The following is a 22,807-nucleotide window of genomic DNA, read 5'->3' as shown; positions in this document are numbered from 1 at the left end:
TCTGCCAGGTCCTCGCCCACTCACTCAGCCTATCTAGATCCCTCTGCAGACTTTCCACACCCTCCGCACAATTTGCTTTTCCACTTATCTTTGTGTCATCAGCAAATGTGCGGGTTAGGTTGATTGGCTATGCTAAGAAATTGCCCCTTAGTGTCCAGGGATGCGTAGGTTACAGGGATTAGTGGGTATAATATGTAGGGATATGAGGGTAGGGCCTGGGTGGGATTGTGTTCGGTGCAGACTCGATGGGCCGAAGGGCCTCTTTCTGCTCTGTAGGGTTCTATGATGATCTATGAACAGTCTCCCTAACAGCATTGTCGGTATATCAATTCAAGTGGTTTGAGAAGACAGCTGACCAACACTTTCTCCAACCACCTGGAGGAACAGACGATAAATGTCAGTCTGGCCAACCATATGCACATATCATAACAGACTGTCCAGGTTCTTAGGCAATGCTAGTTTGTTATTATATTAAGCTAGTTATCTAGAGGATAATCTGCGCCAGTATATTGTTAACAATATTGAAACTAACTATTGTCAACTCTTTGAAGATGTTTAATAGAAAAGTGTTGCGGGCTTTGATGTCCAGATTTTTAATTGATCACAACTTTATCCTTCAAGTAACCAGACCAAGACACAGAGCTCTCTTAAGCAGTTGTTTAATCAAGTTACGTAGCTCAGAAACTGGCAGGTCACAGCCTGTAACTAACCAGAATGCAGAATTCAGAGATACATACGCAATTATAGTTTCAAATTTGATTACAATTAGCATCTACCAATCTCAATCACCTTACACTTGCTTCATTATAATGTTGAATTAGTGTGAAGACTTGATACATTGTATTTACAAGCTATGTTCTGTATCTGTCTATTTCCAAATCAGGGTGGCATGTGGCTCAGGGGGGATCTTGCATTCCCATGAGGATCACTGTACCTCTCTCCCCTCCCACAGCTTAGAGGCGCACAGGCATCGCCCAGCCGCCCACTTACAAATTCAAACCCCGTCAGCGCCGCACTTGTGAGCGCTGGTCGTGAATGCAACTGTCCAAATTCCTTAAACTAAACGAGTCATCAATGGCCACTGGGTGTCGGAGTTACATTCTATCCAAAGGCATTCGATACAGGACTCTCAGTTGTAGAAACTAGTGTTTAGCAAAGTTGACAGAGTCTCAGGGCTGTTCCAGCTCCCATTCGAAAAGCAGGATAGGCTGTCTGTGTATTTATATTTGTAAATTTGTGGATTAGGGTCATTGTGTCTGTCACACTGTAAAACGACAAGCTCCGATTGTCCAGAAACATTCCAATCCTGTTGTAGCTCACGCTTGGTATGTCAGATTCGACTCCATTCTCAAAGATTAAGAAAGTATCGCGTGGTGTTAGGTGCAAATCTAAACACCAGGACTGGTTATACCTACCCAGCACAGAGGAAAGGCTAATGCCTTTTCTTTCAATATCAGAGTGTGTGATGCCCACGCAAATATGGTCACTCCTCTGATTTTTGAACAATTCAAATTCAAAATATCTACGACTGAAGTTGCCGATCCAGACAGAGTCACACAGGATTTGTGGTTGCCTATCAAATCTGTCTGGGTGATCAGGGTAATTTATTGGTGTTGAATACCACACTGCCTGATACCTGTTAGAGAAGTGAAGACAGCCGTTTGCAGAGTTTAAATTGAATCGGAGTCTTCCAGCATCTGTGAAGACAATGAAAGAAAGGAAATCCCTTTGTTACAACACGTGTTTGAAAAGACAGATTGGAGTCGCTATTCCTCGTAGGCTCCCCTCGCGAGGGGGCATGGGTTTAGGATAAGGGGCAGGAGGGGATTTGAGAAAAACTGTATCACTCAGATCAAAGAATCAAAGAACAACACAGCACGGGAAACAGGCCCTTCGGTCCAACGAGCCCAGGCCGCCATCTTAACAATGTGTTTTCCCTCCTCCACCCTTGACCCACATCTATGCTTATGGTACCCCCATCGGAAACCAGATTGAGGAGAGACTAATTTAGGGACAATTTGTTACACCAATCAGCCTAAGAGCACATCCTTGGGGTGTGGGAGGAAACCGGAGCACCCAGAGGAAACCCGCACAGACACGAGGAGAATGTGCAAACTCCACACAGACAGCGACCCGAGCCGGGAATCGAACCCGGGACCCTAGAGCTGTGAAGTAGCCGTGCTAACCCACTGTGCTACCGTGTCGCCCAACACTTAACACTCAGAGCATTCATAGCAAAGTGGATGAATTAGTTACACAAACAGTTGTAAACGGGAATGATATAACCGGGATTATGGATACGTGGTTGCAGGGTGACCAGGGATGGGAACTGAACTTCCAAGTGTATTCAGAATTTAGGAAGGATAGACAAAAAAGGTAAAGGCAGTGGAATTACACTGCTGGTTAAAGAGACAATTAACATCACACTGAGGAAGGATATTCACTCCAACAGTGTGGAATCTGTGTGGGTAGAGCTCAGAAATACCGAGGGGCAAAAAGCACGAGTAGGGGTTGTCTATGGACCCCTAAGCTGGTGATTTTGGAGATGGCATTTAACAGGAAATTAGAGATGCACGTGAAAAGGGAAGATCTGTACTTGTGGGCGATGTTAATCTGCGTACGGGTTGGGCAAATCAAATTAGCCGCAATATCGTCGAGGAGGAATTCCTGGATGGTTTTCTGGACCAGTACACTGGGGAAGCACCTAGCGAGCAAGCCATCCTAGACTGGGTATTGTGTAATGAGAAAGGAATAATTGGCAATGTCGTTGTGTGAGATCCCTGTACTCTCTGGAATGCATTAAAATGAGAAGACATCTCATTGAAACCTATAAAATTTCCCGGCCAGAGATTCTAGAATGAATAGTCTCAGGTCAAGGGTTTGACCGTTTAAGACTGGGGTGAGGAAAAGGAAGACTTGTATTTATAATGCACTTTTCTTCAAGAGTCTAACAGCCGATGAAGTCACTTTTGAAGTGTAGTCAGTGTTGTAATGTAGGAAATGTTGAGGGATCTTGGGATAATTATTCACAGATCCTTGAAGACAGCCAAACAAGTGAATAGGATATTAAGAAGGCATATGGAGACACTTGCTTTTATCAGTTGTGGCATAGACTATATGAGCGAGGAAGTAATGTTGGAGCTGTAGAGAACATGGGTTAGGTCACAGCTGGAGCACTGTGTACAGTTCCAGTTATCTCACTATAGGAAAAGTGTGAGCAACTAGAGGGTGTAAAGAGGACATTCACCAGGATGTTGCCTGGGATGGAGTGTTTGAGCTATAAAGGAGAGAATAGATAGGCTTGGATTGTTTTCTTTAGATGTGGAGATGCTGGTGTAAGACTTGGGTAAACACAGTAAGAATTCTCTCAACACCAGGTTGAAGTCGAACAGGTTTATTTGGTAGCAAACGCCTCTAGCTTTCGGAGCGCTGCTCCTTCGTCAGGTGAGTGGAGAGCAGCGCTTTGAAAGCTGGTGGCATTTGTTACCAAGTAAACCTGTTGGACTTGAACCTGGTGTTGTGAGCCTTCTTATTATTTTCTTTAGAGCAGTGATGGCTGAGGGTGGGGAATGTGACTGAGGCGTATAAGACTAGGAGAGGTTTGGACAGGGTGAATAGGAAGCAGCCATTCCCCTCGGTTGAGAGGTCAATCATGAGGGGGCATAGGGTGAGCGACAGAGGAGGTTTGAGAGAAAGGTTTTTCACTCAGAGGGTGGTGGGAATCTGGAATGTGCTCTCTGGGAAGGTAGTGGAGGCTGGAAAATTTACAACCTATGAAAAAATATTTGGATGAGCACTTGAAACATCATAACATTCAAGGATATGGGACAAGGGCTGGAAAATGGGATTAGTGTGACTTTAGTGGTAGTTATTGCTGGTGCTGACCAGATTTGAGAACATGGGGATGATTTGAGTGAGCTACCAAACATGGTATCAAATTCGATCCAAATCAGAACTATTGATGTCAGCTTCTCAAGCCTTTTGGCTAAGATCAAGTGTAGTGTTAGGTTACATTTCAACTTCATTTGAAGCAATTTTTAAAAGTGGCATCTCGGCCTAAGATGCAAATGAGATCAAGCCTTGGAGGAGGAGCTATGCCTGCTCCAATCAGCTTGGATCCTGTAGGTCAAGCCCAAGACAGGAGGTGAGAGCCCTGTCTTGCCAACTTGGATTGGGAATGTCTCAACTTGTTGAACAAAGAACAAAGAACAAAGAACAACCCAGCACGGGAAACAGGCCCAACGACTCTGAATTGGATTTGATTGGAATAAAAACAAAAAAAAAAATTAGTACTATTGATGTCAAGTTGAAATTGAGAGCACTGAGTGCACACAAAATCAAAAATGTTATCAAGATGTTCGGGTAGGGTAGTACCGCAGGGCGGGCCTAACTGTTTGTGCTCGAGCCTGGAGTTTTGTACCTCCCACCACCAGGGAACGGTTGCTGTGTTTGCCATTCGAGGGACTATGTGTTTGGCCAGCAGGAAAATCTGGATCATTTTGGCCACTTAATTCCACAACAGCTTCTTCCAGTCGTTCCGACAGTCCACATTTCAGACTGAGTTGAACCAGGAAGTGGAAGTGTTGCTCCAAAGCACTTCCTGTGAACTATTTGCGGATTTGGCAAATCGAACAGAATGTAAACCATCATTGAACAAAACACAGCACTGGTCAGGAACACTTACACTGTAAGTAATATGTTCTAGAGACGGTCTTGGGTATGTTCTTGATTTGAGTGGCTGTACAAAGTAAACACAATAAGACAAAAATCAGTGAGATCCTACAGGTAGCTGCAGGCACACATTTCTATTTTATTTAACATCTCATTAAACACATTAAATAGATCAATAAGGAGAGATATCAATAGAATAATTTGCTCTGAGGGTTGAAGTTACTCCCTGGGTAAAGACCAGGAGGTGGTGAGGGGAAATCTCTTTGGGTCCAGAATCGGAACTGCCCAGGACTGACCCAAAATTAGGCCCATTTCCAATTATTTAGCCAAGCTTCCAGATGCTTATTGTCGCTTGACCGGCTGTTCACCTATCCCTGAAAGCCAAAACTTCAAGTTGCTCGTCTCTCAGTGATGGACAGGGGCAGACTTAGTAAAAACCGTAGAACCCTACAATGCAGAAAGAGGCCCTTCGGCCCATTTAGTCTGCACTGACCACAATCCCACCCTGACCCTACCCATTTACCCACTAATCCCTCTAACCTACACATCCCAGGACACTAAGGGGCAATTTTAGCACGGCCAATCCACCTAACTCGCACATCTTTGGACTGTGGGAGGAAACCAGAGCACCCGGAGGGTACCCAGACAGACACAAGGAGAATGTGCAAACTCCACACAGATAGTGACCCAAACTGGGATTCGAACCCAGGTCCCTAGAGCTGTGAAGCAGCAGTGCTAACCCACTGTGCTACCGTGCCGTAGTAATTCAGCTTTGCCCAGTTTCCCATCACCAGAAGCCTTTTATTGGAAGCCAAAGGAAGCGCTGTGCCTGTGCCTTACAGCTGGTAAGACTGTACCCCGGGGCCTCCCAACAACAGTCTGGGTTAGAGCAACAGGTTTTAACACCCCCCCATTGATCACATCCCATTGGGCAAGCCTCCACTCACTCGATAAGGGGGTTTGTACACCATGAAGCCCATGGGGAGATCTATCAATGAACCTTTCTTTGAGGTTCTACCCTAGACTTTAACCTTGTAAGAGACTGGCCCTGCTTGCTCCATAATGATCCCAGGGATCCGTTTGGGATCACGTCGGAAGAGCCAGACCACCCGTTTTAAATGTTCTTTCTGCCCTTGCAGAATCGGAATTTCTCTTCTAACTTTAGTGGCATTTTCTTTTAGTGCTGCGCCAGGATTTGTCTACAGTGAGAAGCCAAAGCAGAGAAAAGCGAAGGTGTTGAAGATAATCCCATCAATGTTACTGTACATCAAGTCTTTTGTTGGGATGCACAAACTCTGTGTAGAGAATCAGCCCAGGCGGCATGGTGGTTAGCACTGCTGCCTCACTCTGCCAGGGACCCGGGTTCAATTCCAGCCTTGGGTCACTGTCTACGTGGGGTTTTCACTTTCTCCCCATGTCTGTGTGGACTCCCACAGTCCAAAGGTGTGCGAGTCGGGTTGATTGACCATGCTAAATTGAACTTGGTGTCAGGGGGATTAGCAAGTGTGAGGTTATGGGAATAGGGCCTGGATGGGACTGTTGTCGGTACAGGCCCGATGGGCCAAATGGCCTCCTTCTGCACTGTGGGGATTCTACAATAACACAGGCCAGACCACAGCTATCTTTTACAAACCAGATCCTATCCATGGAATTGTCACTTCCTGTCATAACATCCCTCCCCCCCCACTTCAGTCCACTTCCCCCTCAGTGTCCCCACGGTGAGAAGTTCCTTCCTGTTGTTTAGCGATTGGTCTGAGGTCTGTTGAAGGTGGGGCTGGGTCAGACAGTGCAAACCGAGAGGGGGACCCGTGTTTCCGGAGGGAGTGTCGCAGGGTCAGCGACGCGGGTTCCTCCTCAACCTCCATTTCAGTCTGGACGTCCACTTCCTCAGCTCCCATCTCCGAGTCTGTGCCTTCAAACTTCAGACTGTGCCTTCAGACAGGGACGCACGGTAGCACAGTGGGTTAGCACTGCTGCTTCACAGCTCCAGGGTCCTGGGTTCGATTCCCGGCTCGGGTCACTGTCTGTGTGGAGTTTGCACATTCTCCTCGTGTCTGCGTGGGTTTCCTCCGGGTGCTCTGGTTTCCTTCCAAAGATGTGCGGGTTAGGTTGATTGGCTGTGCTAAGAAATTGCCTCTTAGTGTCCAGGGATGTGTAGGTTAGAGGGGATTAGTGGGTATAATATGTAGGGATATGGGGGTAGGGCCTGGGTGGGATTGTGTTCAGTGCAGACTCGATGGGCTGAAGGGCCTCTTTCTGCACTGTAGGGTTCTATGAGTCTATCCAGAGGGACAATGTGGAGTCAGCTTCGAGCTGAGGACTGATACTGAAAGTGGCCATCTCCATGGCCACTTGTGAGACCTGCTCAGGTGTGGAATCCCTGCCCCTGAGATAGTCCAGGTGTTCCTTTACAGCGATCCACCTGCACCTCTCTGGAATATGTTTTCTCTTGCATTGTCATGGCCTTTCTTTGGCTACCTGGTGGTGATATTAGGGCTCCAATATCGTAAGGGCCCTTTAACATTTGGTTTACACAAGCTCTCTCATTGAGGACTGATTACAGGAGGTGCCTCCCCTCCCACCACCCTCGCTGGAGGATATTGTTGCCTGCCCCCCGCTCCCCCATAGCTCAGGGACCCCTTCTACAGCGATCTCCAGCAATAAAACTATTCCAATGGCTTCTTTAAAGTCCAAATTGGGCTCTGCCAACTGCCTCTTCTGAGTTATTCAGGCCACATACCAATCACAGTCACTTCATTGCAGTGTTAATGTAAGCTTACTGTGACACTAATAAATAAACCTTACTTGAAGCTTTATAAATTTTAGGAACCTGATTGAGTTATTTGTTACAATAAATAGTACACAAATCAAAAGCTGCCAAGTTGATCTGACATTTGTGCTGTTAATATGACTATATAACATTCTATTGGGGAAATCGGTCAGTATTGGTGTATTGGTGAATTACCTTCTCATCCTGGTCGCCTTCTTGCCCGACCAGGATTCATATTTTTCTTTAGTTTCCAAAATCTCTATTAAGTTGTCATTAAACTGCGATCACCCAGTCTCCCATCCTGTCTCCCTTGTTAACTGATACAGTCCGGTTCTCCCTCAAAACTGCATCGTCACCTCTCTCCTCCCTTGACCACTCCATTCTTGCCAACTACTGCTCCATCTCCAATTTCCCTTTCGTCCCTCAGGTGTACAAACATTGTCCTTTCCCAAATCCCAGAACTCCGCGCTTGGATCCCTCGTATCAGCGCCTGTTTCACCGTGCTGACGCAGCTCTTAACAAAGTAACACAGGGCATCCTATGTGATTGTGACAAAGGTAAACTTTCCCTTCTCGTACTTCTCAACCTGTCTGAAAGTTTTTGACTTGCCTGATTACACAATCACCCTCCAACACCTCTCGCCCTGTTGTCCAGTTGGCTTACCTGGCTCCATTCATGTCTTCCAATCATGTGCCTTCTTTAAATGGCTTCAGTCATTGCTGAGAACATTGCCATTTCTTCCTTCCGTCTCTTTGCCTGGATACCTTTCTCTCCTTTAAGACACTCTGCAAAATCTACCTTTCGTTCAAGATTTGGTATCTGACCTAATATCTGTTGATGATGTCTCAGAACCATATTTTCAGCCTCTCCGGGGCAGCTGTTGTCTGCAGCAGAGGGACACTGTTCATACCCAGAGCTTGCCTTAATGTGTTAGCAATACTGGGAGCAGCAGGGCCAATTTTAACCCAGTCTCACACTGAAGACAGCATGTGTGAGGTTGGCAAGGAGGATCTGTCTTGTGCCTCTGGTCTAATGAAGCCAGCAAGTAAAAGCCCCGTTTCAATAGAGTTTCAGTGAAGAACCTGTTGATTTGGAACATATAACAACTGACAAGTCACATCTGGACTTAGTGTAGAATCAAAAATACTTACAAAATATGAACTCTTCACTATTCTTCACCTTTGGATGTTCTACACAAAGCAAACATAGTGAGGAGAAATCATTGAAGGCTAATTTCCACAGTGATCTTCAGCAAGTTACATTGTTCCATTTACTTCATTTATCATTTCAATACTGAGAACATAAGAAATGGGAGCAGGAGTAGGCCATCTAGCCCTTCGAGCCTGCCCTGCCATTCAATAAGATCATGGCTGATCTGAAGTGGATCAGTTCCACTTTCCCGCTTTCTCCCCATAACCCTTAATTCCCTTGTCTGTCAAAAACCTATCTACTTGTGTCTTAAATATATTTAATGAGGTAGCCTCCACCACTTCAACGGGCAGAGAATTCCAGAGATTCACCACCCTTTGAGTGAAGAAGTTCCTCCTCAACTCTGTCCTAAACTGCCCCCCCCCGTTATCTTGAGGCTGTGTCCCCTAGTCCATAATACACAATAGGTTCTATTACCTATAATATACATATTATATGTACATAATAGGGAGAGAAACCTATCAACCTATTGCTCCCAACGGAAAACACACCCGTTTTAGCTGGCTGCCTAGGACGTGTGAAAATTTTCCGTATCCAGTCTCGGGTCAGATGTTGATCAGGACTGTTTGCAACACAGGTTTTGGTCTCTGCATCTAGGCTTCAATGGCATAATGAAGTTCCAGATTTAGCCGCAGTTCTTCGACCTGCAGCCCGGGGACTGTACGCCACCCTAACATTTCATATGTGGTTCCCAAACCTTTTCAGATGGATTTAAGTTTCATGACTTAAATTCCTTTAGATTTTTTCTCAAATTAAGAGTGGTGATTTTATTGAGGCAATGAAAAGTTAATTCCTGTGCTGTCGGGGTTCTATAAATTGCACCTATCTCTTTAAAAGGTGACATAGTAATGAGCATTGCTGCCTCGCAGCGCCAGGGACCAAGGTTCAATTCCAGCCTCAGGTCATCAAAAGTCTGCACAGGAGCCCGTACATTCTCCCCGTGTCTGCGTGGGCTTCCTCCGTGTGCTCCAGTCTCCTCCCACAGTCCAATGATGTGCAGGTTAGGTTGATTGGCCACGCTAAACTGACCCGAGTGTCAGAGGGAATAGCAGGGTAAACGTGTGAGGTTATGGGGATAGAGCTTGGGTGGGATTGTGGTTGGTACAGACTTGATAGGCCAAATGGCCTCCTTCTGTACGGTATTCTATGATTATTCAGCCTCACAATGCCAGGGATTCGAGTTCAAGTCTGGCCTTGGGTCTGTGGCCAATCCACCTAATCTTTGGACAGTGGGAGGAAACTGGAGCACCCGGAGGAAACCCACGCAGACACGGGGAGAATGCACAAACTCCACGCAGATGGTGACCGAAACTGGGAATCAAAACCAGGGTCCCTGGTGCTGTGAGGCAGCGGTGCTGACCATTGTGCAAAGTCCCACCTACTGTTTAGATAATAGTCACTTGCCTTATCCATATTGCTGAAACAGTGATAGGTTGAAACAGTGTATGAAATCACTAACCGCTGTTCCGTTTTTCGAGGATTTGCTTGGAGAACAGTTGCGTTCGCTGTTCGACCCATGTGGCAAGTTCTGTGACAGCTACGTTGATCTGAGCCATTGTGGACTTGACATCTGTCTTCTGTTGTGGGAAATCCAGAGGTTGCACGCTTGCTTTTAAACAACTGGATTCCTATCAGGGATAAACATAAGAACGTAAGAAATAGGAGCAGGAGTAGGCCATCTAGCCCTTCGAGCCTGCCCCGCCATTCAATAAGATCATGGCTGATCTGAAGTGGATCAGTTCCACTTTCCCACTTTCTCCCCATAACCCTTAATTCCCCTGTCTATCAGAAACCTATCTACCTGTGACTTAAATATATTCAGCGAGGTAGCCTCCACCACTTCAACGGGCAGAGAATTCCAGAGATTCACCACCCTCTGTGGTGAACAAAGCACAATGGATAACACGACAGCTCAGTGACTATCACTGTTTGCTGTGCAGATACAGGGAGCTGGGTCGGATCTCCGACTTGGGTCAGTGTCTGTGGGAGTTTGCACATTCTCCCCGTGCTTGCGTGGGTTTTCTCCGGGTGCTCCGGTTTCCTCCCACAGCCCAAAAACGTGCTCTCAGGCCGATTGGTGTTAACAAATTGTCCCTAAATTAGACCTCCCTAAATCTGGCGCACATATAATTCTCTAAATTTACACCCCTTTCTTGTGGAGTCCAAGAGGCATAGACAAAAGTCATAGATAGAAGAAGGATTGGAATGAGGCACCTACGGAGTGTTAAAATGGGCGGCGTGGGCTTGTCGGGCCGAAGGGCCTGTTTCCTGTGCTGTGTTGTTCTTTGTTCTTTGTAAATCACACCATCAGCTTAAATTCAATTTCAGGACTAACACTGACTGCACTGCCCTTTCTCCCTATTTCTTCCTGGAGTTTGAGTAACACTGCCCCATCCTCAATAGCCCCAAGAAAACTGACCTATCCATCTCGTGTGGGACTGGTCTTACTTTTCAGGCTGGACAGGTGGAGGTGCCAGGAACCCTTACCCCAGAATAAACCGTTCGATGTGATCAGGGTACGTGGGAAACAAAATACGAAACATCTCTATTAAACATTCTCGTGACAGCTTCTCAAATCTATAGAGTTGCAGAGATTTAACAAGACAGAAACAAATGTTTCAAGTTAAGTGCTGTGCGCTGATACTTACGCTCCACCCAGTCATTTCACTCTCATGAGAACAGTTGAGCTCATTGAGTGGAATTATCAGTAAACACTTGAGGGACTGACTCATTCACATCAAATATAAATACAGGAATGACTAGCCGACTCAGTCCAGCAAGAATCTGTTCACACAGCTGCAAAGGGAGCGGGTTAGCTTTGTTTGACTGACAGCTTTAATACCTTGCGATAACTGGATCTTTATCTTTAAAGTGGTCTTGCCATGCCTCTGTGTTTGTTTGGAGAAGATTAAGAGGTGTGAAATAGACTAAAAGGTGTTTACAATGGGATTTCCCTACTTATTACTCATTGACAGGTTTCTGGAGAAGGGACAATTCTGAATGGCTATTTTCTTTCGATTACATGAGAACTTATAGCAAACTGTGTAGACTCTGGTTTATTGGTTATGCACCGAGTGCAAATTAGGTGAGTGAAATGGTAAATAATCGCACAAGTTTAAAAATCACATGAGCTGCAAGCTGTATTTCAGTCACACAGGGAAAGCCATGCAGAAACCACAAGTCTTGATTAAACCCAGAAGAGAGTCAAGGACCATTGAATTAAATGATGTGCAGCTGTAGCTCATGTTTGCTCATAAGAACAAGCAACAATGGAAAGGGAGGTTGATATCCCTTTGGTCAGAGAAAGACCTAGGATTGCTTCATGATATAACATGCACAACTTTTCATTGGACATTATACCCTTGTGCATGCATGATGTAACCTTAATCAATAATTGTGAGTGGACAGAGATAACTCCTATGCTTTTATTGGTATATGCCAATTACTTGTAATCAAATTTGAAACTGTAATTGTTTGTATATTTCTGAATTCTGCACTCTGGTCTTCAAGATTTAGTCAGGGTCTTTTAGCTATAGTAATAAATCACCTTAAATCACTGTATGACTTTGTCTGGCTACTTAAGGGAAACGATAGTTTGAACTACAGTAGGAGAAACATCATGACAGCCCCATAACAGATTGGCGATGGGTTGGGATTTATTCAGGCCAGGAAAAACTGTGACAGAATTACAGCGCGCGAGTATTTGCGGACTGATTTGAAGAGTGAAATCCCAGCCCAAAGTAAAGTGGACCAGATAAGGCGAGTGAGAAGCTGAAGGGAGATGCCTCCGATTTTTGTAAACGGAAATGGGTCAATAAGACGACGGGGCCATGGTGCAAACCAACAAGGCGAGAGCTCAAAAGACAGACCTTGAATTTGTTACTGAGAGGGAAGTAAAAATACCGGAAGCTTTTTTAAAAAATATCTGAGAAAGGCAAGCTCTCTCTTAAATCAAGATTCCTAATGTGGTGCAGGTCACTGCAGCTGTATACTCAGCAAAATTTGAAATGTAATCAAAGGATGTCTTTTGAAACATAAGATTGGGTTCTAGGTTTGAATTACAGCCATGGAAGTAAGGTGAAACTTTGTGTTTTGGTTAAAATAGTTTAACCCTCTTGCTGACTGAAGAACTCCCAAAGAATTGAACTTCTGATAGAGCCAAACTGAGAGTGGGCGAGAAGGAGAGACAGACAAAGTTTTAGATACAACTATTCACTTGAGAGTGAACATCAAAGGTAATGAATGTTTAAACCAGGAAGGTGGACATGCTGAAAATGCTGTGAGGTCTGTGTTAACATAGAACATAGAACACTACAGCACAAACAGGCCCTTCGGCCCACAAGTTGCGCCGGTCACATCCATACCTACCAGGCCATAGAACTATCTGTAACTCCCAATCTCATTAAATCCCATGTACTCATACAGAAGTCTTTTAAAAGACCCCAGCGAGTTCGCCTCCACCACCACCGACGGCAGCCGATTCCACTCACTCACCACCCTCTGAGTGAAAAACTTACCCCTAAGAAAAGTGTTGAATAAGAGTATAACATTGTAGGATGGTTAGAGGAGATGTGAAGGGACAGCCTTGCAAAAGCAAATGGAAAATCCAAGAAACCACAGCCAGTACGTGAATATATAGATGGCAACTGGAGTTAAAAATTAGTTTAGATTGGAAGTAACTGAGTGCATTGTACTTTTATTATCTGTAATTTCACTATTTAAGATAGAATGTATGTATTAGCATTCATGATTTTTATGTAGTAAACTTGTATCTTTATTCTTTAAATAAATATAAGCATCCAGATTCTAAAGAAAACAATGCTGATCTCTATCAGGATCTTCCAAAATCAAGATGGGAACCTTAATCCTACAAAATTTCCCAATCCCACTTTTCCTTGATGAATATCTGGCCCTCAGTGAGATAGCTGTTTGATGGAAATAACTTATGGAAAATTAACAAATGGAAAAGCAAAGGCTGATCGCCGGAAATCTCTGATCTCGCCGGTGACTGGGAGTGAAAGGAGTTTTGGTTGGAATACAAAATTCTCCATTCTTGCTGGCAGCAGGGGGGTGGGGTGAACAAGATCAGAGAATCCCGCCCGGCAAACATGAAACAGATTCCCAACCTTCAGCCCTCAGTGGAAGAACATGATGTCCTGAACAAATGGACATTTTTCTCTGCACATCCCGCTCTTGGCATCCCTGGACAACTGGACATCCCGCTCTTGGCATCCCTGGACAACTGGACATCCCGCTCTTGGCATCCCTGGACAACTGGACATCCCGCTCTTAGCATCCCTGGACAACTGGACATCCCGCTCTTAGCATCCCTGGACAACTGGACATCTCCCTCGGGACACCAGCCCCAGCAACAAATGTGAAATGATGTCCTTACCTGCAGAAAGATGAGTTGGTGATCGATCTTCAGCAGGGAGCTCAGCTGATTCTCATTCCTGCTGAGTTCAGCACCCCTCTGTTGGAGTTGGCTCCTGATGCTGTCGACCTGGCGCAGTGCCACCTGCTCGTCATCATTAACCAGCCCAATCGCTTCCCTGTGGACTGCTTCCACGGCTTGGATCATGGCAGCGAGTTTCTCGGTGATTTCAGTTCTCACCCCCTCTGCGGAATTCTATTAACAACAGAGGAAAATTGGCAACATTCCCGAATGAGGACAGGCCGCATTGATTAGATTCACGCTGCCTTAACTATTAAAGATCATCTGACTGAGAGGTTCAGCAACAACTTGTGATTATGAGGTATCATTAACATAGCCAAACATGACAAATCACTCCACGGTGGATTAACAAATAAAATTTCACACCAAACACAGGAGAAAGAGAGAAAAAAAGGAGTTTAGGGAGCAAATCCAGTTGTGGGACTCAGCAGCTCAAGACACAGCCAACACTGATAGAGTGATGGAAATTGGCGATGTGCAAAATAATTTGGAAGATTTGATAGATTCCATAGAATTGTAGAATACCTACTGGGCAGAAAGAGGCCATTCAGCCCATTGAGTCTGCACTGACTCTCCGACAGAACATTTCATCCAGGTCTTACCCCACTCCCCACCCTAACCCCGCAACCCTATCCCTATAACCCTGTGCATTTAGCATGGCCAATCCGCCTAACCGGCGCATCTTTGGACTGTGGGAGGAAACCAGAGCACCCGGAGGAAACCCACGCAGACACGGGGAGAAGGTGCAGGCTCCGCACAGTGACCCAAGGCAAGATTTGAACCTGGGTCCCTGGAGCTGTGATGCAGCAGCGCTAAGCACTGTGTCAGCCAGATAAAGAGAAACTATTTACTTTGGTGGGGGAGACCAGGATAAGCATAAACTTCAAGTTTTGGTCTGGGCATTTAAGATGATGATGTGGAGATGCTGGCGTTGGACTGGGATAAACACAGTAAGAAGTCTGACAACACCAGGTTAAAGTCCAACCTATTTATTTGATCGTAAACTCACAAGCTTTCAGAGTTTGCCCTTCATCAGGTGAATGGAGAGCTCTGGCCTCAGACAGAGCATATAACAGCACACTCGGTTTAGATCATAGAACCGTACAGTGCAGAAAGAGGCCCTTCGGCCCATCGAGTCTACACAGACCATAATCCTACCCAGGACCTAACCCCACATCCCGACACGGTTACCTGCTAATCCCTCTAACCTACACATCCCTGGACTCTAACAGGTAATTTTAGCATGGCCAATCAACCTAACCCGCACATCTTTGGACTGTGGGAGGAAACCGGAGCACCCGGAGGAAATCTACGCAGACACGAGGAGAATGTGCAAATTCCACACAGACAGTGACCCGAGCCGGGAATCGAACCCAGGTCCCTGGAGCTGTGAAGCAGCGGTGCTAACCACTGTGCTACCGTGCTGCTCTGCAGATTACTGATTAGAATGCGAGTCTTTACACCTAACCTGCTGTTCAAGTCTTAAAGATGCCAACAATGTGAGTGGAAGGAGCATTGAGCACAGGTTCAAGAGATGTGTATTGTCTCCAGACAGGACAGTAAGTGAGGTTTTACAAACCCAGGCAAGTCATGGGGGTTACAGAGAGTGCGACATGAACCCAAGATCGGCATTTAGGATGGTGTCAGGAAACATTTCTTCACACAAAGTGGGAATCGGGAACTCCACGCTCCAAAACATTTTGAGATGAAGTAAAAGTGCAGATGCATAGATTTTTGTTAGCCAATGCTCTTAAAGAATGTGGAACCAAAGCAGATGAAACCATCTAACTGAGTAGCAGAACAGCCTCAAGGGACTGAATGGCCTTGTCCTACTCCTATGGTCTATCTGGAGAAAATCTCATTGTTTTAGAAGAACCTGAGAACTAGGAGCTGAAACAGGCCATCCAGCCCCTCGAGCCTGCTCTTCCATTCAAGGGCTGTTCTCATCTCAGCCTCATCTCCATCTCCCTGCCCACTCCCCATCATGCTTCATCCCGTTACTAATTAAAAGCCCATCTATCCATCTCCTTAAATTTGTTTAGTGTTCCGGTGTCCACTGCACTCTGGGGTAGGGTATCCATCAGATGCGTGGCCCTGTGAGTGCAGAAATTCCCCCCTCATTTGTGTTTTTATGAAGTCCAGAATTACCAATGTGCTTACCTTAATTGAGTCAGCTTTTAGCTGAAGATTATTGGTCTCTGCTAATGCGTTTTGTAGCTGTTGTTTATGACGAGATAACTCCTGGAGAATCAGTTTCTAGAAGGGAAAAAAAAACCCACATGCGATTAATAACCTACCGTGAGGTTGCCTGAATTACACCCAAATGTTTCAAACTCCCCATCTCCATGCAATCCTCAAACTCTACTACACTCCAGATCTTTCAGTTCTCCAATTCTGGCCTCTTGCAGATCTTGGATTGTTATTGCCCCACCTTTGCCATCAGCTTCCTGAGCCCCAGGATCTGGAATTCCCTTCCCAAGACATCTTTTTAAAGTCTCTCCTTAATCCTAACATTTTGACACAGGTCCTAATTCCTCCTCTTCATTTGTGTCAACCCTGAGTCAGCCCCCTCGATCCAGTGTCGGGAAGATTGTGAGTTCTTGTTCCACTCCAGTTAGAACATTCCAGCGCAGTACAGGCCCTTCGGCCCTCGATGTTGCGCCGACCAGTGGAACCAATCTAATGACCCTCTAACCTAAACTATTCCAATGTTATCCATATGCCTATCCACTGACCATTTGAACGCCCTTAAAGTTGGCGAGTCCACAACTGCTGCAGGCAGGGCATTCCACACCCTTACTACCCTCTGAGTAAAGAACCTACCTCTGACATCCGTCCTATAATTACCACCCCTTAATTTAAAGCTATGTCCCCTCATGTTAGCCATCACCATCCAAGGAAAAAGGCTCTCACTGTCCACCCGATCTAATCATCTTGTATGCCTCAATTAGGTCACCTCTTAACCTTCTTCTGTCTAACAAAAACCACTTTGATACTTCGATACAAAAGTCTCAGCTGACACTCTAGTTTGAAACTGCACTGTTAAAGGTGCGATCTTTCAAGCAACATAAGAACATAAGAAATAGGAGCAGGAGTAGGCCATCTAGCCCTTCGAGCCTGCCCCGCCATTCAATAAGATCATGGCTGATCTGAAGTGGCTCAGTTCCACTTTCCCACTTTCTCCCCATAACCCTTAATTCCCTTGTCTATCAGAAACCTATCTACCCGTGACTTAAATATATTTAGCGAGGTAGCCTCCACCACTTCAACGGGCAGAGAATTCCAGAGATTCACCACCCTTTGAGTGAAGAAGTTCCTCCTCAACTCCGTTCTAAACTGCCCCCCCCTTATCTTGAGGCTGTGCCCTCTAGTCCTGCTATCCTTTCTAAGTGGGAAGAATCTCTCTACCTTTACCCTATGCATCCCCTCCATTATCTTATACGTCTCTATAAGATCCCCCCTCATCCTTCTAAACTCCAACGAGTAAAGACCCAGTCTATTTAATCTCTCTTAATAGGCTGACCCCCTCATCTCTGATACAACCCCTTTGGCATATATATAAGATCCTTTGGCACTGGAGAACAGTGTCTTGGCCAATATTTATCCCTCAGTCAACCTCACAAAAACAAATTACCTAATCATTATCACATCGCTGTTTGTGTGAGGTGACTGTGTTTCTTAGATCGCGATAGTGACCAAACTTTAAAAGTATCTCAAAGAGCTTTGGGATGTGTGGTGAAAACTTAGAAATTACGCTTGCTGACCTACACCTCGCAGGCAGCGCTGAGGATGACTGGGATGCTATCCATTCATCTGCGCTGAAGATGCTCAGGCCCTCTACCCGATGAGAATGATGAGGAGATACAGGTTCTACTTGTTGAAAAGCAAGAATTAGTTTCGATAATGTCAAATTTATTGGGTAATGTGCTTTCAGAGCAAAGATCATAGAAGCATAGAAACCCTACAGTGCAGAAAGAGGCCATTTGGCCCATCGAGTCTGCACTGACCACAATCCCTCCCAGGCCCTACCCCCAAACCCCTACATATTTTACCCACTAATCCCTCTAACCTAAGCATCCCTGGACACTAAGGGGCAATTTCTTAGCATGACCAATCAACCTAACCCACACATCTTTGGACTGTGGGAGGAAACCGGAGCACCCGGAGGAAACCCACGCAGACACGAGGAGAATGTGCAAACTCCACACAGACGGTGACCCGAGCCGGGAATCGAACCCAGGACCCTGGAGCTGTGAAGCAGCAGTGCTAACCCACTGTGCTGTAAAAAAAACTGTAAAAAGGTATTAAATACTCAGTAAGCGTTCCCTCGGATAAGACAAGTACCCTGTTTACTGGTTTCTGGGTATGTACTATTCACTGTCCACACACAACTATTCAAGAACATTACTGTGGAACGATCTGGATTTTAACTCTCAATATTGATAGCTTCCACCCTGAAACTGGGTCTCTGTCTCAGGCCTACAAAGAACAAAAATCAGCCGGGGAAACAGGCCCATGCGCCGCCATCTCAACACCACCAGTCCCCCCTCTCCACCCACGACCCCTGTCTAATGTTTTATGGTAAAAAAAGTCTGACAACACCAGGTTTTAGTCCAACCTATTTATTTGAGAATAGACTCACAAGCTTTCGGGGTTAGTCCCTTCGTCAGGTGAATGGAGAGTTCTGGCCTCAGACAGAGCATATAAAGCACAGACAGTTTAGAGATTACTGATTAGAATGATAGACAGAGCATACAAAGCACAGACAGTTTATCATTCTAATCAGTAATCTCTAAACTGTCTGTGCTTTATATGCTCTGTCTGAGGCCAGAACTCTCCATTCACCTGATGAAGGGACTAACCCCGAAAGCTTGTGAGTCTATTCTCAAATAAATAAGTTGGACTAAAACCTGGTGTTGTCAGACTTTTTACTGTGTTTACCCCAGTCCAACGCCGGCATACCCACATCATGTTTTATGGCCTAGATTCCCTTACCTGTCGTTTGTCCACTTCCTCTGGCACAGTTACAGTTTCGTGAATAAGATGTTGCTCGCCGACACACAGCTCACAAATACACCTTCTGTCCGTCCTACAGAACCGATCCAGAGGTTTCCCGTGCGCCGCACACTGTTGCTGGACTTTCAGCTGGCTGACTGGCTCGACCAGGGTGTGGTCCCCGAAAGCTGGGCTCTTCTCGTGGGCTGCCAGGTGGCCCTGGCAGAGGGTGACCAGGCAATCCAAGCAAGACTTCCTGCCTTTCAGCTTGGTGCGGGCGCAGAGATCGCAGGCCACGTCCTCCGGGCCGGCCTCAGCCCCAGCTGAGAGCTTGCCGCTGGACCTGAGCTCCTCCAGGATTTCACACAGGATGAGGTTCTTGTGCAGGCTGGGCCTGGGGCTGAAGGTTTGGAGGCAGTGCGGACAGCTGGATCTGTCTGGGCTGGAGTTCAGCTCCCAGTAACACTGCGCACACTGCAGGCAGAAGCTGTGGCCACACGGGAGAGTGGCTGGATTGCTGAAGATGTCTCGGCAGATGGCACAGACAAACTTATCCTGAGAGCCCAGCGGCGAAGCCATGGCGATGGGGACCCAACGCAGTAAGAAGTCAGGTTAAAGTCCAACAGGAAACCAAGGCAGGATTCTCGCCTGGGAAATCAGCAAGTCTGCTCTTGCACAGCAAGGAGAACAAGTTCTTATCGAGACAATTTGTCGATTCATAGACACAGCCACACTATGTGAACCCCTCCCTTGTTTACTGTTGGTTTGGTTCCTGTTTTCCCTGCTTCCCGTGGAGATCGGATTCCCTCCTCCTCCCCAATTCATTGACAGCTGATAACCCCAGGTCAAAATTTACAGCCAAATCTTCCAACAGCCAGCTCTCTCTCCCTCTCCCTCTCTCTCCACTCCACACTGCCCTGCGTTCTCCAAAATAGTTCCAGGAACCTCCCAGGCAAAGTTTCGCTTTCATTCCCAACACTTCCTCCTTTTCCTAATAAGGGGGAAGGGGGTGGGGATGGGAAGCACACAGGGTGAGATTTTACAAGCCCAGGCAATTTACTGGGGCTACGTGTCAACGCTGGAAATTGAAAACAAAATGAATAAAGGAACGGTAGCACAGTGGTTATTAGCTGTGAACAGCAGGTAAAGATGCTGTTAACACATATACCTGTACACCATAGAAAAATAGCTTAAAGTCAGGTAAGATGGATATAGTCAGACACATGGCCAAACCACATTATGGGAACAATAATTGGTTTTAATCACAAACACAGAGTATAAAATTCGCTGATGCTAGCAGAACTGTGGTCAAGGACAGTGAAGAAACCACCTATTGGGTAGGGATAACACCAGATGGGCAGTGGGAGGAACGTATGGGGGCCCAGATTAGGAGACAAATGGTAAGCAGGATGTGTTGCTTTTGCAACTGAGCATACCTCTTAACTACAGGGGGATGACAGTCACTGAGATAGTCGGGACGTCGGTAATTAAGTTAGCAGAAGATTGATTACAGCCGGTATGAACTGGACATGTTAAATAGTTTTAGATAAGACAGATGGGAGAACTAATCAAGTAAGAAGATTGAATAAACACTATAATATGTACTCTCGCGATAACAAGAAACGTGGTTGGAAGGGGAGTAGAGGGGACGGGAATGTGGGGCACCGTGAGCCAATAGGGGAACGACAACTCACTGATAGGACAGGAACCACCAATTAGGGGAGAACAAGATATTGTGTAATTGATTAATATGCTTGTAAAATAGTATAAAATGCTTGCTTAAACTCGATGTAGGGTGTGCCTATCTTTTGGACACCCGGTCTTGCAAGAACGTTAAATAAAATACCTTGCTCCTTCGGAACTTGACTCGACTAAATTATTTGACTGTGAGCGGTGTTTCTCACATTAGCACTGCTGCTTCACAGCTCCAGGGTCCTGGGTTTGATCCCCGGCTGGGGTCACTGTCTACGTGGAGTTTGCACATTCTCCTCATGTCTGCGTGGGTTTCCTCCCACAGTCCAAAGATGTGCGGGTTAGGTTGATTGGCCATGCTAAGAAATTGCCCCTTAGTGTCCAGGGATGTGTAGGTTAGAGGGGATTAGTGGGTATAATATATGGGGGTAGGGCTTAGATGGGATTGTGTTCGGTGCAGACTCGATGGGCCGAAGGGCCTCTTTCTGCACTGTAGGGTTCTATGGTTCAGCAGGTCTGGCACAAAAGAGACATGCACTCAAAGTGTGGGACTCCTCTCTCTAGATCTGCTGAGTTTGCCCAGCAATTTCCCTTCTTTTGTTTGATTTAGGAAATAAATTTCTTTGCGTTGGCTACTGGTCAACTTTTCTCTCTGGTTTGAATTATTTGTCAATTTGTATTTATATTTTAGTCAATTTTATGGACAATGACACTTAATTTATTCTTCCATGTAATACATAAAATTGCGTTTTACTCACCAAGTTATCATTTGTATTTAACCGAGTTTCATTTTCAAATCGTATTTCCATTGTAGCAACTTATGAATGTTTTGTTCTAATTCCCTTAGCTGCTTTTCTATCATCAAAAAGAATGCAACTATTTTTAAAATGCCGCTTTGATTTGATAAATTATAAACCAGGGGTCAAAGTGCCAGATTCCTACGGAGCACCAATTCTAATCTTCTTTTGTCTATAAACTGGACCAGATGCTGGGCAAGACGACAGCTCAGTGACTATCACTGTTTGCTGTGCAGATACATGGATTTGGGTCGGTGTCTGTGGGAGTTTGCACATTCTCCCCGTGCTGGCGTGGGTTTTCTCCGGGTGCTCCAGTTTCCTCCCACACCCCAAAAGACGTGCTCTTAGGCTGATTGGGTGTAACAAATTGTCCCTAAATTAGTCTCCCCTCAATCTGGTTTCCAATGTGGAGTGCCATAAGCGTAGACAAGGGTCACGGGTGGAAGAGGGAACTCACAATGTTAAAATGGCGGCGCGGGCTCGTTGGGCCGAAGGGCCTGTTTCCCGTGCTGTGTTGTTCTTTGTTCTTTATTTATATCAATACATTCTATCCCTCGATTTGATACTTTTATTGCAGTAAAAAGTCTGACAACACCAGGTTTAAGTCCAACCGATTTATTTGATAGTAAACTCATGAGCTTTCGCAGTTTCCCTCTCACTATCTGTAACCTACTATCGACACTGTAAACTGCCAGTTTTATTGCAGCCAGACGATACTTTTTTTTTCAGTGATTGCATACAAATGAAATAAAGAATTGTGTAGGCTGTTCGCCGCCAGCAGGTTTCAAACACTGCACAGCTAAAGAAATACTTCTGAAATATCGGCTGTTATTCAACATTAAATTCCAGAGCAGATCCTTTCAATGACCTGATGAAAATGTCTTTAGTTACAATAGCTCACACACTGCATGCAAATCGCAGATTCTTAAGTCTTTTCGCCGCCCATCTTAGAGGACTTGAATGTATCCTGTGTCCTACGCCTATCAATCAAATCTGTCTGATCTTTGTTGGCTCTGAGTCACAAAAACATCATTCCCTGTATTTAAATTACGTCACCTCCTTAAGCTGTCTAACTTTATCCAGCTTGACAATCGACAAGCCTATTTTGAATTTGATTTGATTTATTAGTATACAGTGAAAAGTATTGTTTCTTGCGCACCGCACAGACAAAGCATGCCATCACAAAGAAGGAAAGGAGAGAGTGCAGAATGTAGCGTT

The 22,807-nt window shown here is 45.6% G+C and overlaps 1 protein-coding gene across 1 annotated transcript; it reads right to left on the bottom strand.

Moving 5' to 3' along the window:
- Window positions 1-1,149: 1,149 nt before the first annotated feature.
- Window positions 1,150-20,923, bottom strand: LOC145356598 (E3 ubiquitin/ISG15 ligase TRIM25-like). Its single transcript, XM_080209405.1, has 7 exons — window positions 19,101-20,923; window positions 16,266-16,361; window positions 14,046-14,279; window positions 10,110-10,278; window positions 8,593-8,631; window positions 4,685-4,738; window positions 1,150-1,697 (listed from the first exon to the last, which is right to left on the bottom strand). The coding sequence occupies exons 1-7, from the start codon at window positions 19,677-19,679 to the stop codon at window positions 1,150-1,152; spliced, it is 1,719 nt and encodes a 572-aa protein (XP_080065531.1). The 5' UTR covers window positions 19,680-20,923.
- Window positions 20,924-22,807: the final 1,884 nt, after the last annotated feature.

This window comes from Carcharhinus amblyrhynchos, chromosome 21 (assembly GCF_965287045.1).
Source record: "Carcharhinus amblyrhynchos chromosome 21, sCarAmb.v2.hapA, whole genome shotgun sequence".
NCBI classification, from domain to species: domain Eukaryota; kingdom Metazoa; phylum Chordata; class Chondrichthyes; order Carcharhiniformes; family Carcharhinidae; genus Carcharhinus; species Carcharhinus amblyrhynchos.
The sequence above is the reverse complement of the archived record's forward strand: the minus strand, read 5'-3'. Positions and strand labels throughout refer to the sequence as shown.

Bases quoted from the DNA above. Each gene is read 5' to 3' on its own strand.
- LOC145356598 (XM_080209405.1), bottom strand. From the start codon at position 19,679: ATGGCTTCGCCGCTGGGCTCTCAGGATAAGTTTGTCTGTGCCATCTGC. The intron at 14,280-16,265 runs GTAAGCACATTG...TGTTGTTAATAG, and splicing joins TAAAAGCTGACTCAATTAAG to AATTCCGCAGAGGGGGTGAG. The intron at 1,698-4,684 runs GTAAGTGTTCCT...TTGTCTTCACAG, and splicing joins TAGAACATATTACTTACAGT to ATGCTGGAAGACTCCGATTC.